Genomic DNA, 17106 nt, shown 5'->3' on the forward strand with positions numbered 1-17106 from the left:
ATGTGATTGTTCTTAGGTCTCACGTACTTCCAGGAGAAAGTGCTTATTTTGGCCAGAGTTGTTTTCTTTCCACTTTTTCAAATCAAAGATGACTGATGACTTTTTATCTCCGTTCAAGCTCCTTTCTTGTTGCTTCTTATGCACGTGTTCCTCACCTGAATGGTGTTAGAATTCTGTTGTGACTCCTGGTATTGCTTTAAGACTGCAATACCGCCAGACTTTGGGTTACTTTACGTCCCCATGAAAACGTGAACAAGAACAGAAAATGCCTCTTAAACCCCCTGCTTTTCGTGCCTGTGCAGGGGGAAAGCAACAGAGTTATGACCTAAGCCTCCCCATATAAGATTTTTTCTGGGTTGGGCTTAGGAGACTTGCTGGTCCTCTGTGCATAGGTAAAATTTGTCTAACGTAAGCAAAAAAAAGTGTAAGCATTGCTTAAGGCATGAGGTGGTCATCTTCTGCCTTTTAGCCAGTGGTCTCCCAGCCTTGGCTGTAGGATGATGTACCGGCTGTTAAACTCTGTGTCCTTTTAAGGCTGATGGTGTTCTCCTTCATATCAGTCTCAAGTAATTCTATTGGCTCTGGTGGAATTATTCCAGATTTCACACCTTTTTAACTGAGAGCATAAATTGACCTGTATGTGTTGCATTTCCTCTACTTGGTAATTATTTCAAGTACACTCAGATTCGCTAAATTTCCACAGTCAGACAGGCACATTTGCAGCATGGTGTTAATAAACAAAAAGAGCCTGTGATGCACAGTTTTGGGACTGCACGAGGCAATCGCTCAGAGTTTGGCAGCCATCCTCCCTGGGTACCCGTCCTCCTGGAAGTGCCAAGAAGCCCTCCTCGACACGCAGCAGACATTGCAGCACAGGGCAAGACAGTGACTCAGCAAGGCAGATTGCTGGGTTCGTTTCAGCCCTCTTTGGCTCCCACCGAAGGCAGGACCCAGTTCAAGGTTGCTGTGGTGACTATTTTCAAAGCTCTGCCTGGAATTCATTTTAGCTACCAAGCGACTGTCTGTCGCTCCGTGGCTGCCACCTCCCACAAGAGCTTCATTCTGCTGCTAGACTGAAGCTGCTAGTGAAGTGTTCCCTGCAGACAATAGAGGCTGGTGGTCTGCTGTTTATATCCAATATAATCTTTTTGGTTTCAGAAGTTGTTCATCTATGAGTATCTTGGCCTTAAGATGTTGCTTAGCACAGGTTTTGCTGGACGCTGCTGAGGCTGGTGTTTTGTAGTCTAGCACAGAGCAAGTTGCAAGTGAAATCCAGCTTTGGCTAAGCCTGCTTTTCTCTATGTGACTACAGCATGTTTTGTTTCAGTGTGTTTTGTTTTTTTTTTTTTAAAAACCCCCAGAATAATGGTGTAACAAAAAGGCGTACGTACCTGAACATTTTTGCTTTCTTTCACCTTTCCATCAGTCTTGTTTGTTGCTAATACACTGGGGAATAAATATCTGGTTATGTGGGATAAATCCAGGTAAAACATTGCCCTAATGTGCTCGTAGCAGCAGTGGTGTAATGAGATAGCTCCTGTAAAAAACCTAAACCTGAAAGTTAGGCCAGCCCAGGGCTAGGCAGACTAACTCTTCAAATTCCTGAAGATATTAAAGATTTTCATTTCTGACTTAGTCGCCTGTATCCTGTTTTCTTCCACTTTTTGCATTAATCCCTATTTATTTTTCCTCTTCTCCTTTTCCTCATCTTTGCCCCCAAGTGTTCCTCAGCTTTATATACTGAGTTTCCCTTGGCATGCAAAAAATCTGCTGATGAATACCACTTGTTTCAGAGTCTCATGCAAGATCTCATTTTGTGCAAGTGTTTTATATGAAGTCCAAGCAAGCAAATATTTAGAACTTGCTTGTGACTTCAAGCCTAAGTTTTTATTTGCAGTATGCATCAGAAATACACTCAGAGAGCATTAAAAATGGTCTGTGTGTTTTGAGTGTTGCTTACTGGTTCGGGTGCACCCAGAGGAAAAATACCTGAAGGATAGATTTAAAAATTACGGCACTGCTTTCTGTGAAGATTAAAGATACTAATCGTTGAAACAAATGATCACAAGAAGTAAATGCTCTCCGCCACCCAAGTTTTCAATTCAGTAACGGGTGCTTTGCTGAAGCAGTAACTAGCGTTATTTGGTCTTTGATGCAGAGCACCAGACGATTGATAATTTTTGCCTTTAGTCTCTTCCTCCACAGGCCTTATGATTTCCCCGTGCAAGCCCAGCTCTGACCATGGTAGCTCACCCGATGCTAGTTGCTGTGTTAATGCTGGAGATGACCTCTCCTGGCCTGCCCAATATTTCACACACCTTCAAAGTCGTGATCGTTGGAAGCACCTCAATTCTGTGGTCGTGTGACAGTTTCTTTTGCAACTGTCCCTGAATGCCTGGGAGCAGCATAACGTCGTAGGGAAGGAAGACCACAATGCTGTAGTAACACTTGGAATGCATTTACGTGTCCTGTTTATTAACTGTTACCTATTTCAGAAAAAGAAAAATCTAGAGGCACCGTTTTTTCGGTATGGCAGAGATTTGGTGTCTTCGTTTACAAGTTTAAGTTGATGTATATTAGCTGGACACAAAAGACTTAATTTCCGAATTTGCTGGGTGGTGGTTTTTTTTTTTTGCTTCCCCTGACATGCTTAATCTTTTGTAAGACCCCTTTTGTGTTTTTGTTCAGGCAATTAATGTAGAAATGAAGGTTTCTTAAACCACGATATGCGAGGAAGATTTGAAGTAACACACTGATTATATAATTAATTCTCAGTTGTAAATTCATTTTGATGGAGTTAATTCTTTCCCAGAGGCTGAAGCCTAGTTTTGGTCCACCTACAGTGCTGTAATCAGCTAAGAAATAAAGAAGGAAAAGGCCTTGAAGGAATGGAAGCTTCATGACCAGTGTTAGGAAAAAAATGCCAGAAGCAGGCAGGATATTTTATTTTTAATTGAACCAAAAGCTTCTGAGCTGTGGTTTTAAACCATAGGTATCCAAATCCTGTTTTCAAGCAGCATAAATATGTTGATTCTGAAAGAAATAAGAAACGAATGATGCCTGAGGAGGATAGAGAAAATTTATCTGGGTGGTGGGGCCTTGCACAGATGGGAAAGCGTATTCAGTGGAAGATGTATTTAGGATAATTTTTTACATCTTCCACAAATATAGTAACATTCAAATATAGCTTTCCATATGACAGTTGCCATTTACTAATAAATATGGACCAGTGACAGTTGTCTTGATGGACTATGAACTCTCTTATTGCTTCTGACACTGTTTTGTGAGCTGATGACTTCAGAAAGCATAAACAGCACTCCAAAACCTAAATAATTTGGAAAACCCCATTTTTCGTACTTCATTTGTCTGCTTCTCTCTTGCTTAACCAGTGACCCAATCGTCCTGTAGATGTGTTTAGACTGCAGGTTTCCAGAACCAAACAATAATAACAAAGGAAAAACATTGACAAATTTCCAGGATTTTCAAAAGATTCTGCACACACATTGCAGTGCATACTGCAAGGGCAGTCGCTAGCCTGTTTTACTCTCTAATAAATGATTTAGTTTACGAGGCTTTCTAATCCCAGTCTGTCTCTTCCTTTTCCTTGGTTGGGCATATTTTGTTTTATAAATTGAAAATGCCGTTGCCTAGGGGTGATTTTAGCATGCATGCTAGGTAAGAATATGCATGCAATTGTCATTATATCCTAGGAACTGGTAGTTTGATTTTCTTAGCCTGATTGGTGGCTACAGCAGAATTTATGTTGTATTGGTTAAACTGTATTATCACCACATTTCTAAGCTCAATCGAAGACGTGTAAATGAAGTCAGCATGATGCAGATAGAGCTGACAGATGATCTTCCTTGCAGCTCTGGGTAGCAAGAGTAGGCTTGCCCTGGAATATCACTTTATCTAAAGTGATTTCTTTACCCCTCTGTCTGAATCTGGACACAGTGAAATTCCCACTACCTGGTTCTCCATGAGCTGCTCCCCAGCTTCTACTTCCAAGTTTAGTGCAAAAAAGCCAACTATTGCTAAGGGACCATTGTACCATTCTAGTGAGTGAATAATTAAATATAATCTTAATGTGTAATTTACATTTAAGCCTAACAAGGTTATAACTAGAGTTGTGTGAAAATGACTTTTTGGTGCTATTTTCACATAAACTGACTATTTATTTATTTATTTTGTTCTGGGGTTATTTCACACCCCAAGGGTTTGATTTTTTGCTGGTTGTTTTATTAATGTTAAAATACTCATTTTCACACCCAAATGTGTGATTATTTAAAATGCCGCTTCTATTCATTGTGCACTCGCTTGCAACCTAAAGGCAAATATTCAAATGTCTGGAGCTTGATAACTCCGTGGTGGTTTTGGCTGACTTTTTGAACTCAAAAATTACTATGAAGAGAAACAGGCAGTAATTCATTCGAAGGGTTACAAGGGCTGTACTGACATGTCTGCCTCTCAGCAGCCAGGGGTGGTTCATATGTTATTCCAGCACACAGCGATGCAGTGCGGTGCCCTCCCTGATGCACACAAACCCTCTCATGGAGCAGCAGCGCCAAAAGGCTGAGGCAATGAGCCTTCACCTGTCTGGCCTAGTGCAGCTTTAAATAGCCTCTGACCCTCTCTTCTGCGTGGAGAAATAACGGGGGTTCACAGCACAGAAGCAGAACTGCAGCAGTGTTGGCCCAAGAGTCTCTGGCCTTTCCTTATTCGCACCCCCCCTTTCCCCTGCCCTGCCTGCTGAGGACCACAGAGACCATGGATGCAATTTGCGTTTTACCAGCGTCTCCCCTCTCTGGGCACTGACTGGTTAAAGCACAACTTAAAATGTCTTTTTTCTAAATAGAGCTGATTTTGGAGAGTGTAAATATGATGTAAAATCGGTGTCCAGGGCTCTGCATTTTGTAATAAGTGAATGTTTTGCTGATTTCTTGCTAGAATATCTGCAACCACACCAATTTGCATGCCTGTATGTGTGTTAGATTGCTGGCAAAGAAATGCTGAATGCTGATAATTGTATACTGATTTCCAAGGCTGATTTAAGTAATTTTGATTTTTAATTCATTCTGTGCTTCCTTTTTATTTCTGCACATGTGTAGTAATGTCCTGTAATGTTGCTGCCTAAAATAAGCAGTAAGAAATGAAGTTGTGAGATGGCTGCTGTAAAAAGAAAATGACATTTTTTCCTTTGATTCTTTTTTTTCCAGCAAAAGAATAGGTCTCTGTATACAGAATGTTAAAAAAATTGTTATATTCACTGTCTTGCTGCTAATTTATGTACAGAAAACAGCATGGCTGTTGGGAGCCTGTAAAGCTCAGAAAAGTGATACCCAGAAGTTCTGCACAAGAATATTCTTAGGAAGCGCTGAGCACCCAGCACACCCCTACGGGTCAACTGGGTTTAGGGGTGTTCAACATCTCTTCTGGTTTGGCATACAGCTGGGTTCTTCAGTGAAAGCCTGGTTTGAGATCCTGCAGTTGATTTGTGTTAGGAGGTGTAGAAACCTCTGCCCATGTGCTGAGCAAGAGGAAGAAAATATAGGGAACTATATGCCTTCGTAGTCATTGTATGGGATAAACCCAGGGTGTGTGTTCTCTCCTTCCTTCAGTGATATACTTGAGTTCATGGATGCATCAGCAGTACTGGGAATCTTACTTTCTTCCCATGAACGTTGTTATACTGAATGTATAAAAAGTTTTTGGTGTTTTATTTTTTTGTTAGGAATCTGAGAAAAAGGGCTTAATTGACAGAATCCACATGGTCCAAGAGATCATCATAGCTGTTCAAAGCATCCTAGAAGAAATAGCATCATTTGGAGAGAGGATTAAAAAGTAAGTGATATTTTTTCTTGCTTAGCCATGATTTGCAGTGAAGCAGAGCCAGGAAGATTAAGATGGAGTGAACGTCTTACTCCAAAAAATGACTGCAAGGTGTAGCGGGAGAACCTGGCCAGCCCCACCACTTCTTCTCTTGGGGTCTTTTACTCCAAAAACCTTCCCAAATCATAGAGAAGAGGAGAAGCCACGTGCTCTACTGATGCAGCTCTCGCATTTGCCCAGATTTCTGGTCTTGTCTGTTTGTGATGGGGTAGGGAGTCATGATGCCAGACAAGGGAAAATATAGCTTGACTATGTGAGCACAGAAGTATCAGGAATTTCTTTTAATTTCCTTCATGGAAAATAGGTGGGAATTGATGGTTGATGTTGCCTTTCCCACGCTCTCCCCACCCTGGCCTAGTTACAGGGGTTACCAGTCACTTATTTCCCTGCCCTATGGGTTGATCTTCTATCTTTACCATTTTGAGTTCTCTGCTTCCTGCCGGTGCCACAGGGAAGCCCAAAGGGCGTTTTCTGGGTCTCATCGCAAGGAGATGCACATAGGGTATTCCTGACCTTACAAGGAAGGAGGTGAAAAGCCTGAAAAAAAAATCCCACACCCAAACCCATACAAAATTTTATAACCCAATCTTTATTGGAGCTTAATTGACCCACATTGTTTTCTGTTTTGAGCACAGTGATGGTTTGTGATCGAGCCACACTTTAATGAGGAGCTGGGTTCAAGCTAAAAATACAGCAAAAGCATGTGGTTCCATGCCGGACACCCCAGCTGGGGTGGAAGTGGCCCAAGACGTATTCCAGTCTATGAACAAGGCACGAGTGTTCTGCCCAGCTGCATGGCAGGAAGAGTCAGAGTGCTTAAGCGCTATTAATTCTTTTATTCATTTTGGTAACAACGGTCTTAAAGAACACATTGGGTATTAATGTGGATGCCCGATGTAATTTCAGAAGAATTCCATTGTATCTCAACAGTAATGTACCATTAAAAAATTGCCGCCAAAGTTTTTCTGTAAGTGACAGACTGAATTGTGCTACAGTTTCCGTCTGTCACTCTAGCTATACAAGCGTAGGGAGTTTAAATAGTTTAACTGAATTGAGATGTTTTGCTTTTTTTTTTACTTCAGCTTAAGCTGCGTTGATTGATAATGATGGGTCCTCTCCCACCTATCTTTACTTAATATTTAATACATATATTGAAGCTTAAAAGTAATTCCTTTAACGTCCTATTAATTTTATCTGTCAAAGGAAGTTCATCTTATTTTATAGCCTGATAAGTGGTCCACATTCATTCTTTCTTCTTCCTACTCACCGTCATCATGATGTGATGAAGTTAGCAGGCAGATCGTATGAAACAGAGATGCCCAGATCCATAAATCCATCTATGGACGAATTGGCATTCATGTAGTCCAGGTTTCTCCATGTTTGGTGCATGCTGTAGAGCTGTATCTTACAAGGGCACAGGGGGACAAAAGAATTTCAAATGGCTGCTCACCTTAAGTCTACTGTGGGCTTACAGATGAGTGATCTGAGTGAAAGGAGGTCCTCTTTTGTGCTGCAGTGCTGCAGAATTCTGGATGACTGTAGTAACCGAGCCTCCTGAGAGTGCTCCCCTTCGGAAAAAACCTGATGCAGGTTGGTGTGCGGAAGCTTGGCCTGCTGCTAGCATCCTTTACCTTACCCAGGACAGCCTCCTCTATACAGTGTAGTATGGAATTGTTGAAAACATAAGGAAATAGAGGCAAATATATAAATATTGAGAGCTTTATATAGAATAGTATTCCATAATAGTATACAGAGAAATGACTTTAACGGCTCTCTTAAGGTTTAGCATCAGTCATCATTAAGCCATTCCAAGTTATTGGCAGGGTTGAGCCCGGCTACCTGCCACATTTGACATGCGCTGACACACATCCCATGTCATCTCCACTGTGGCCCAGTAGAGCCAGCTCAGATGGCTCGCACCTGTGGCACGGCCTCCTCTCCAGATCAGATAAGCTGCCCATGAATAATGGAGAGCTGACCGGTGAGCAGAGATGTGTAACAAGTGTGACACGTATAAGAAGAAATAAAAACAACTTGCTACATGCTTAACAACTTCACTGAGCTCCCCGGAGACTATCATCTCTCTCCTTATCATGATATCTGCCTCTCAGATATCTCCCTTAATCCGTTACAGCATCCAGATGCAGGAATCTACTTATCCACCTTCCAAAGGGACTGCAATTTACAGTGCATTTGAAAATGCCGAGCGCTGCAAAGAGGTCATTATATTATTATTCGGTAAGCAGAGTACAGTGTCCAAGAGCAGAAACATTGAGCAGGTTTACTGTCTTTCTTTACAGCACATTCAACTGGACGGTGCCTTTCCTCTCTGTCCTGGCCTGCTTGGTCCTGGCAGCAGCAACAGTCATTTTGTATTTTATACCACTGAGGTACATTGTTTTAATCTGGGGTGAGTACTCCACTGTGTCTCATTTGCATGCAATAAATACAATATGTGTATGTACAGAATGAAATCAAGCAAGCTTTAAATAACTTTTACACAGAAAATGAAGTGCTGGTGCTTGAACTTCTTATAATTACCATTCCGCCCCCCACGAGGTGGTCCGATGATCTGCTTTTCTTAGGGTTCTTTATAAGTTTCCAACAGCACCACAAAAGCAGCATTGGTCTAGATAAGCTACTTTCAATATTGTCATTATTCTGCAGGAGAGTAATTAGCTCCCTGGTTCTGGAGCCCCTGGTTGGGAAATGGTAGGGAGTGGACAAAACATGTTTGAAGAGCTGGAAGCCTGGGCCCCAGGAGCATTTTGGGTCTTAACTCCCCTGCAGTCAGGAGGATCAGCGTTCCCACTACCCCATGGTCCAGTAGGAGGCACTGAGCATCTCTTTGTGTCATGGGTCAGAAAATATTTGTATGAAAGTGCATCAAGAAGTAAAAGATGAGCTTTTAAAAATGAAAACTTTCCTGGTGGTGGGATGAAGAAGAGTAAGATGGTCTTTCACAAAAGGAGATGGCATTCCAGCTGCTGAAGAATTTCTTCATCTGAAAATGGCCTTGTATCTTATTTAGGGTGGTGGTTTTATCTCAGCCTTGAGGTACAATGGCTGAGAACACAGTGCAGGTAACATTCACCAAGCCACTGAAGCTCAGCCCTGGTGTGACTCTGGGCTGTAGGGATCCCCCATCACCCTTTCAGGGCTGAGCCATCTGCTGCTGTCTTGGCTCTTCTGGGTGCAGAAAAGAGAGGGGATGAGAAGGTGGCAGGACAAAAAATAAACTCTTGGGCAAAAAATAAATGAAATAAAGGATTAAATCAAACAAAAGAAAGGGCAAAAGGGAAGGAGAGAAATTGCTAGGAGTAAAAAGTTCAGTAACAAAATATTGCTTGTTCTTGTATGGAAGACATGGTGAGTACATGAAAACTATACATCCGATCAACATCATCTACACTGACAGCGCCTTCAAATATGATACATGTTAAACAACTACCCTGTGGCAAGGCCTTAAAAGACCTTATGGTATTTTCTGTTTTTTAAAACAGAAACTTGTGTTGGCATTTTGCTACAAGTATATGGCTTAAAAGCTGAATCTCAGATGTGAAGCCGGTACATTTCAGAGAAAGGAGAAGGCTGGAGCAGCCATCACATTTGAAATCACTTTCAGGGAAACTGCTATGAGATTTTGGACAGGGCATGATGGAATTGAAAGCTGTATTATGATCCTCAGAGGCAACCGACATTTGAATTTATTTGCTACTCTTTAAAACGGGTTAGCTGATTTTCTTCGCCTAATGATCCTTTGCTCTTCTACCACATCTTTACACAGCCACACTACTAGTTGCTATTTCTCACTGGGGAGGTGGTGGCAGTAGGCTGTTAAGTGGCTGCATTGGCCCAAGGCGAGAGCTGGAAAAGGTGCTCAGGCCTCTTGCTTTCTCATCCTAGTCCATGCAATAGAGATGGTGTTGGCTGAGGTCTGCTCATCGCTCCCTGTCCTCAAAGGCAGGGGAAGTGAAGGCCTTATGATACCCACAACAACATGAACAATACAGTCCTATGGATCTTCTCTCACCAGGGAACGACTCTAATAGCTGAAGCATAACAAAGTCCATGGGAGAACACTGGTAACACTGTTGTTGCAGTTAATAAGTCAAATTATTGACCCTAAAATCAAAATAAAGTAAACCTTGTCATAAGTTTTATAGTTTCCCACAGCATCATAATATGACCAACTTGTCAAATCTGGTTCTGCGAAGAGAGTACAAGCTATAAGACAGGATGGGGAAGGGAAGCTTTCATTTTCAGAAGAAATGGAAGGCAAAAAGCCTTTATCCTGCCTAATTCTTTTCAGATCCCTGCAGTTCCCTGGGTACGAGGAGAGGGAATGTCTTTGGTCACGCAGAATGGCAGATTTAACGGTAGTCTCAGCTGCAAATTTGTGTATTCTCCCCACAACATCCTCCAGAATGAATGAGTGCTGCAATCTTTTTTGCCACGTTGTTGACAACAGATGATCCCCAAAGTAGAGATATACCTTTATAAATAATGCCCTCTACTTCCTCCAGGAGGCACTTGTGAATGATTCCCCATGACAGGGAACATGTGCTAAGTCCGAGGCACTGTTTTCACACTAATTTTTACTTGTGAATTTCTCTTCCCGTTTTCACCTTGCCTGAAAAATATAGGAGGGAGGGAATAGAAAGGGGTTGTATTATTTTGTTTGCTTTTTTTTTTCCTAGGCATAAATAAATTTACTAAGAAGCTTAGAAATCCCTACGCTATTGACAACAATGAGCTACTAGATTTCCTCTCCAGGGTACCATCTGATGTTCAAAAGGTAGGTAATGAATGGCCACCGCCAACAGAGGCAACAAGCATCACTGAGAGCGGCTGGGTGCTCTGCTTGGGGAATACGATGGCAGTGCACTTTTGAATAACAGAGATAAGGAATTGGAAAAATCCACAAAGGGAGGAGGGTGAGGGTGTTAGAAGAGAGGGGAGCCGAAGTCCTTTGTCAGAAGGATAAAATGATTGCAGAAAAATTATCCTGAAAAGGCCTACTTAAAAATGATCTGGAAAAATGTCCCAGTGTGGTTGCTGAACTCTGGTCTCCGTCACCTTTCTGCTCCGGTATTTGTATGGAGGGAAGAGAAAAATAGTCTTTTTTTGATAGAGATAACCATCCAAAAGGATTTGCTGAATTGTCTGTTTTCTCAAGACGGGAAGGGGGGGACACATGACATTATTTCCTTGACTTTGTGCTTGCTGTGTTTTTTTTCACATCAGCTGTCCCTCAAAATTCATCCTCCCCACCCACCTTGAACTCCAGGCCTCCTTTGGACAATGCTCTGCTCATCTTTTTGTTTAGAGAAAGCCTTGAGATGTGTATAAAATATTCTGCGGTGGATCAGATCAATCTTCTACCATTATGGAATTATAACTTTTAATCTAACCAGAATCTATTCTCCCTCAATTTCAGTCAAGTCTTGTCTCTTTTCTTATTTCTTTTAAACAACAACACTGTCTTCAGTAATCTCGCCTATCTTCCTGGAAATTATTTGAACAATAAGTCTTTTAGAATGTCAAGATCTGTTTATTTCTTTTGGAGGAAGAAAAATAGTCTTGCTGGGTAACGAAGCCACATGATATAAAGGATTCTTTCTTTTGTTTTAATCAACCGGAATCCGTGTCCTCAAGCCCTGATCCCAATGCCCTGGATCCCACTGACATTGTACCTTCCCCTGTGAATCTTGGTACTTTCACAGTGGGGTGTTGCTCGCTGTGGATAAGCGGATCACAATCTCGCCTATGGTGATTTTACTTGGTTGCAGACAGAAAAATAATTTCCCACAAGCAGTGTGGGGGCATCTGGTGGAAACAAGGTTGGAAAAGGCTTCTGGTGACATTTATTTCAAGGGGCCGCCAGATTGGTTGGTGGCAGCACTAATAACTTGAGTGAATTCTTGCCATAGACTGGTGGGAGGAAAAATGCCAAACAGAAATTATCAGCCATTAAGCTGCTGTGTACTTTTATTTTTCTGTCACTGCTCTTGTAGAGCACGCTGAATTTGCAGTGATGGTTTGCATATGCCCTTTTAGTGTTTATGTTTAAAGATAAGCTGCTTTTCTATTTATTCTTTACTTAATATTTACTTTTATAACATTTCCTTGAGTGGTTTCTATCATTTTGGGATCCTTTGAGCTCTCCAAAGAAAATGATAACTATTTTCTATGGGAGGAGTAATAGAAGTTCCTAGGATGGGCCAAACCCTCTCAGAGTTTTCCACTAGTGCTAAAAACAGTGAGCCTGTGTGACAGCCACACACTCTAGTGAAGAGTCATCTATGGCAGCTCCCAACACCCCTCTGTCTGCTTCGTTTTACATGCTATCAGTACCTCATCGTTTCACCGTGGTACTGCAATGAGTTAGAAATTACCTCTGTTCATTAGCCATTTACAACCCATGCGTGTTGGACAAAAGGCAGAGGAGGAGTGAAAAAGACGGCATGCTCAGCAAAAGTTTCCCTGTGATTTCAGTGGGAATACTTTTCTGTAGCGCAACAGACAATTTGGAGATTACACCATCCTTGTCAGTTATCACTACATGTATCACACATGTTTTAGCCATTATATTGTATAAGAAATTGTTTTGAAAGGTGGAGGCAGCTTTGCCCAGGTTCTATTTGGGAAAATATTTTCCTTTTTTGAAATGATTAAGTATGTCAGCATCCCAAGGTCTGTGTACAGTTTTGACAACTGTCATCTTCCTGCGTTTTGGGATCCTCTTGAATTGAAACTCCTGAGAGAAGTTTATTAAACTTATAGGTTAATGCCAGAAAGGTAAGAAAAACAACTCCCAAACCAAAACAAACCCCAAAGATCTAGCCTACATTGCTGAAATCAGGTAGAACCCCATGTATCTCATTAGAAAAATCTGCTTTTAATATTTTCGTTTCAAGAAATGATGCATGACTTCTCAAATCCTTCCTGCAATTAATCCCCCATGTTCCAGTGTTTAGAAAATGATTCATTACTTTTGAACCTTCCTTAGTTTCCCTTGGTTTGTCCTCAGGGAGCCATTAACACACACTGTAGTGAGCTAGAGTTACCTAACTGCAAACGTCATGTCTATTTGTTTTTACAGGTGCAGCATGCTGAATTGAAACCATACAGCAGCTCCAGTCCCATTAGGAAGAAGCGGAGCGCGTTATAGGATGCAGTGCAATTTCAGAATGCAGCATCTCCCCCCGTACCCCCACGTGTGCACATGCGCTTCCCCGTCCCCTTCTTCTTGCTGCAGAACAACACTATGACCACTGCCGCACACTTTTTTTTTCCCCTAAGATGTGGTTTTTGATAAACACTTCTCTTGGGTTGTCTTTTTTGGGTTGTCTTTTCGGCATGGAGTCATAGCCCAAAAAAGAGCAAGGTGGACCGTATGAACTACTTTGTGGGTGGGGAGGAGGATGTGAAAGGATGGTGCAACTGCACCTTTTCTTTTTCTTTCTTTTTGTTTTTCTTCGATTGCAGAGGCAAGACAGGATGTGGCAGCACCCCCTGTTTTATGTAGGAAGAGCTAATTCCGCTTAGTGTAGCAGATCAGCTGAGCTGATGTGAGGAGATGCTCTGAACCAGTTTTTAACATATCCAACAGATTTATATTAAGATATGAAAACTATTCTTTTCTGAGTTAAATCACTGTGCCTAGAAAGGTTTAAGCTCTGAATTAACGAGTCTTTGATACCCATCTTCTGTTCAAGCAGTGTACATTCTAAAAAGTTTTTTATCATAATTAGCAGAAAGAGCTAGGAGCTCCAACAGTATCTCAATATTTCATCCAGCCCTTGCGGGTTTTCCTTTTTCTTTTTTTTTTTCTTCCCCTCCTTCTGTTTTTAAAGCCCACCCTGTGGTTAACTCTTTGGATACTGGAATCGTCAGAGATCCATTGCTGGCGATGGATGCATGAGAACCTTCTGCATGAAAGGTTTAAGAGACTGTAGAAAAGCCCGACTCACTGACCTGAAGAGACCCTGTTGGCTTGCCTTTTATAATTCCATCTCATCAGATATTTTCAGCGTAACTGTTGTTTTCCTGTCCAAATCCAGACGGGTCAACACTACAGATCCAAGAGAAAAAACACTTCATAGGCTTAAAGAAGCAAGGGCTTGTGCAGAAAGAGCATAGTGCCCACAGACGTGGTTGTGCAATAGTGTGTAGACCTTGGTCCACCACTGATGTCTCATTGGAGTCTTTCCTGGTGGTTCACAAGAGGAGGATCAGAAAGTGAAGTCTTATGGAAACTGAGCAAATGAAGAAACAGGAGAAAGGACCCTGTTTTCTGTTCTGAGGAGAATGTGATTTCTTGCTTGCTTACCACTTTTTCAGCTATTGTGCTTTTGCTTTATAAGATTGGGGTAACCAGCATTATCCATGTTACGTCACTGGGGAAATTGAAACAGAGAATCCTATGTAAACCTGTTTAATTTTGGTAGGAGTGTAGCCCTCGCTCCTTTAGGTGCTGAAGGACATTGTGGGAGCGACTTGCCAATGCAAGAAGTCATTGGAAGCACGAGAGCTGGAGCTGCTGCTTGTGATTCCCAGGCAGGGGTTACCACCAGCATCCCCTGGGGTAGTTCACAGTAAAAAGACTTTAGAAGTTATCTAATTAAAGGTAAAACAGATAAAACGTTGCTTGTGGATCGGCGATCCAACTGGAGCCATGCTGTGTCATTCAGTAAAGCGATCTGGTGGGACTGTTGCATGATTTTGAAGAAGGAAAGCTAACAGCTGAGTATCTTCCAGTGGATTATTAGCCAGGTTCAGTGATTTTTCAAGAAGTTTATTTTTCAAAGTAACAAGCCCAACTGTGCCTTTGAATTAGAAGAGGCACATTTTCATAGACTTGATTGGATAAAGAATGTATTTTGCTCATGCAAAGCTGTGTGTAGCTGCAAATGGCAAGATAGAAAAAAGATTATCCTGGTTAAAAAGCCACAAAAATGCCTCTTTGTGTGCACGTGTGCTTGTGTACTCATGAATATACAGAGTTGTATATAAAGAAGAGTATATGTATAATGTATTTATAGGCAAGTGTGTGGGGGAAAATGGGTGAATATACAGATTTAAAAACCTTGAAAATGTTTTTGAAAAATGCCAAAGATTCTAAAGCTTATCATCTTGCGTCTGTTCTTCTTCATTTTGTATCTTTCCCGGCATGTCTTTCTGGCTGAGCCAGATCTCTGCATGATTTGATTTACTTCAAGTTAATGAAGCTGGTTGGAAAGAGCCTTGTAGAAATTATAAAATCTCCAGTAAATCTCCTTCTTGTACATACAATAGCTGTCCACGCACCCCTTTCGTTAAACCAGTTTCTCAATCTTCTGTGTAAACAATGCCTCATTGTCTCGCTTTAAAGGATCATCTGGTTTATCATACTGTAGTCTTGTCATTTTGTAAGGACCAAAGTCAGACATATTTAAGCAGGCATGTGAGATCTGATTGTTGATTTGAGTGAAAACATTCAACTGCAGGGAAAAGTGTTTATTTATTCAGAAGTTGGAACTGATACTTTAATAGTTGTTTTTTTTTTTTTTTAAAATGTAGATGTGTTGTGTTTTAGAATAATTTGTGTTAGATTGTTATGCTGGAGACATACCAAATGAAGGGTTTTGGATGGTCCAGTAACTATATATGTTGTAATGAGCTCTTTGTTTTGATAAATACTGTTTGAAATGAAATAAACATTTGAGGTTAAGCTGATGCTTTTAATTTGTCGGGGTTAGGAGATGTGTTTCCCATTCTTTGCAAAATGCTTACTGTGCTACAATATTTAATATCTGACTAGGTAAGCAAGTACGTCGCTTGACAGTGCAGTGTAACAACTAACACCGGAGGTTACTTGAAATGGAGACTGAGCTGCAGCAGGAGATGAGGTAAAGCTTTACCCCACCTGCTTACAACTATTTAGTGGGATTTTCTAGGCCCTACCTAAAGGAAAGGAGGATTATGTGCATTTACTGCACACTCCAGTAATCAAACTCTTTATTCAGACTTTTCATTTCATTCTTAAAGCAAGAATATTAGTTGATACTTACCTCTGTGTGTCCATTTGTCCCTGTGAATGATCAGGTTTTACATTGTTAATCTATTCAGTGTATAGCATGGGTATTAGAAACTTATATTTTTAATTTAAGGAAGTCATTTCAGTGCAATAATATGTACTTTTGCAGTCTAAAGTCTACAGAACAGAAGGCATTCAGAAATTTAAATGTAACTATGGGACTTTTGGATGACTCTGGATTACAGAATCACGAAGATATGGGAATAGGACTAAAACGTCCGCTGCTTGTACATTGTGTAAATAACTGGATTTGGTGTATATGTGCAAATGAAATATGTGCTCATGTTTGCCCAAGCATAAGCTGCTGCTGCAGGTTGGTTTCATGAATAATCATGAATAGGACTGAGGACTCAGCTCCCGTATGGATCACTGTCAGTAAAACTCAGTCACTGAAACACACCTTGTGGAAAGCAAGCGAACAACTGAATAAAGCAAAGTCAGTGGAAATGTCACGCACCTCTTCTTTTCTGCTCGTAAACCTTCAGTTTTAACCTTCAGCCGTAGCCATTCGTCCCTCTGCTTCCCGCTCAGTCCTCTGCTGAGCCACCCACAAAGCGGTGGAGGGCTCAGGCCCTGCCCTGCTGACCTGGGGCTCCCACCGGAGAGCGCTGCCTGCAGACCGGCCTCCCTGCACCCATTTGCATAGGGAAGGGAAAGTGCTTGGCCCCTAGAAATTAGACTGGCTGCTGCTAATTCAGTGCCTGGGGGAAGAGTGCTAACCACTCCCTGAATTGGGCTGTCCCACTAGAAAACAGAGACTTGCCATTTAATTTCCTGTACTCTACATGGGGCTATGTTTTATTTTATTTTTTTAATTTGGAGGGCCCGATCCTGCAGGCGTTACCACAAGTGGAACTAGAGTTATTCTCCCATCAGACTGGTAGGTTCACGCCAGGAAGGAATTTGGCAGCTCTGATGTGTTAAGAAAAAAAAAATAAAATCAGCAAAACACATTCTAATCAAACCTTAACCTTTAGATTCTCCATCCTTTAAACTAAGCTGATAGGCTGTTTGGGAAATGTTAGCTTTGACTTTAGAGACTATGGCATGTATTAGAAGGGAGTCCTGTTCTGACTTAATATTGTGTGTGTGTTTTATCTGTAAAGCTACACGTGTCAGGGCTCTGGTGCATCTAC

General features: G+C 41.4%; 1 protein-coding gene across 1 annotated transcript in view; it reads left to right on the plus strand.

The window, feature by feature from the left end:
* The window catches only part of MCTP2 (multiple C2 and transmembrane domain containing 2), a 125181-nt gene extending 108767 nt beyond the window's left edge, over positions 1-16414 (plus strand). The window contains exons 21-24 of the mRNA XM_075100636.1: positions 5732-5841; positions 8190-8299; positions 10590-10687; positions 12995-16414. Of these exons, the coding sequence (XP_074956737.1) occupies positions 5732-5841; positions 8190-8299; positions 10590-10687; positions 12995-13063 (387 nt within the window). The 3' untranslated portion in view covers positions 13064-16414. The remainder of the gene's footprint in view (positions 1-5731; positions 5842-8189; positions 8300-10589; positions 10688-12994) is intronic.
* The last annotated feature ends 692 nt before the right edge of the window (positions 16415-17106 follow it).

Source organism: Phalacrocorax aristotelis, chromosome 7, assembly GCF_949628215.1.
Source record: "Phalacrocorax aristotelis chromosome 7, bGulAri2.1, whole genome shotgun sequence".
Lineage (NCBI taxonomy): Eukaryota > Metazoa > Chordata > Aves > Suliformes > Phalacrocoracidae > Phalacrocorax > Phalacrocorax aristotelis.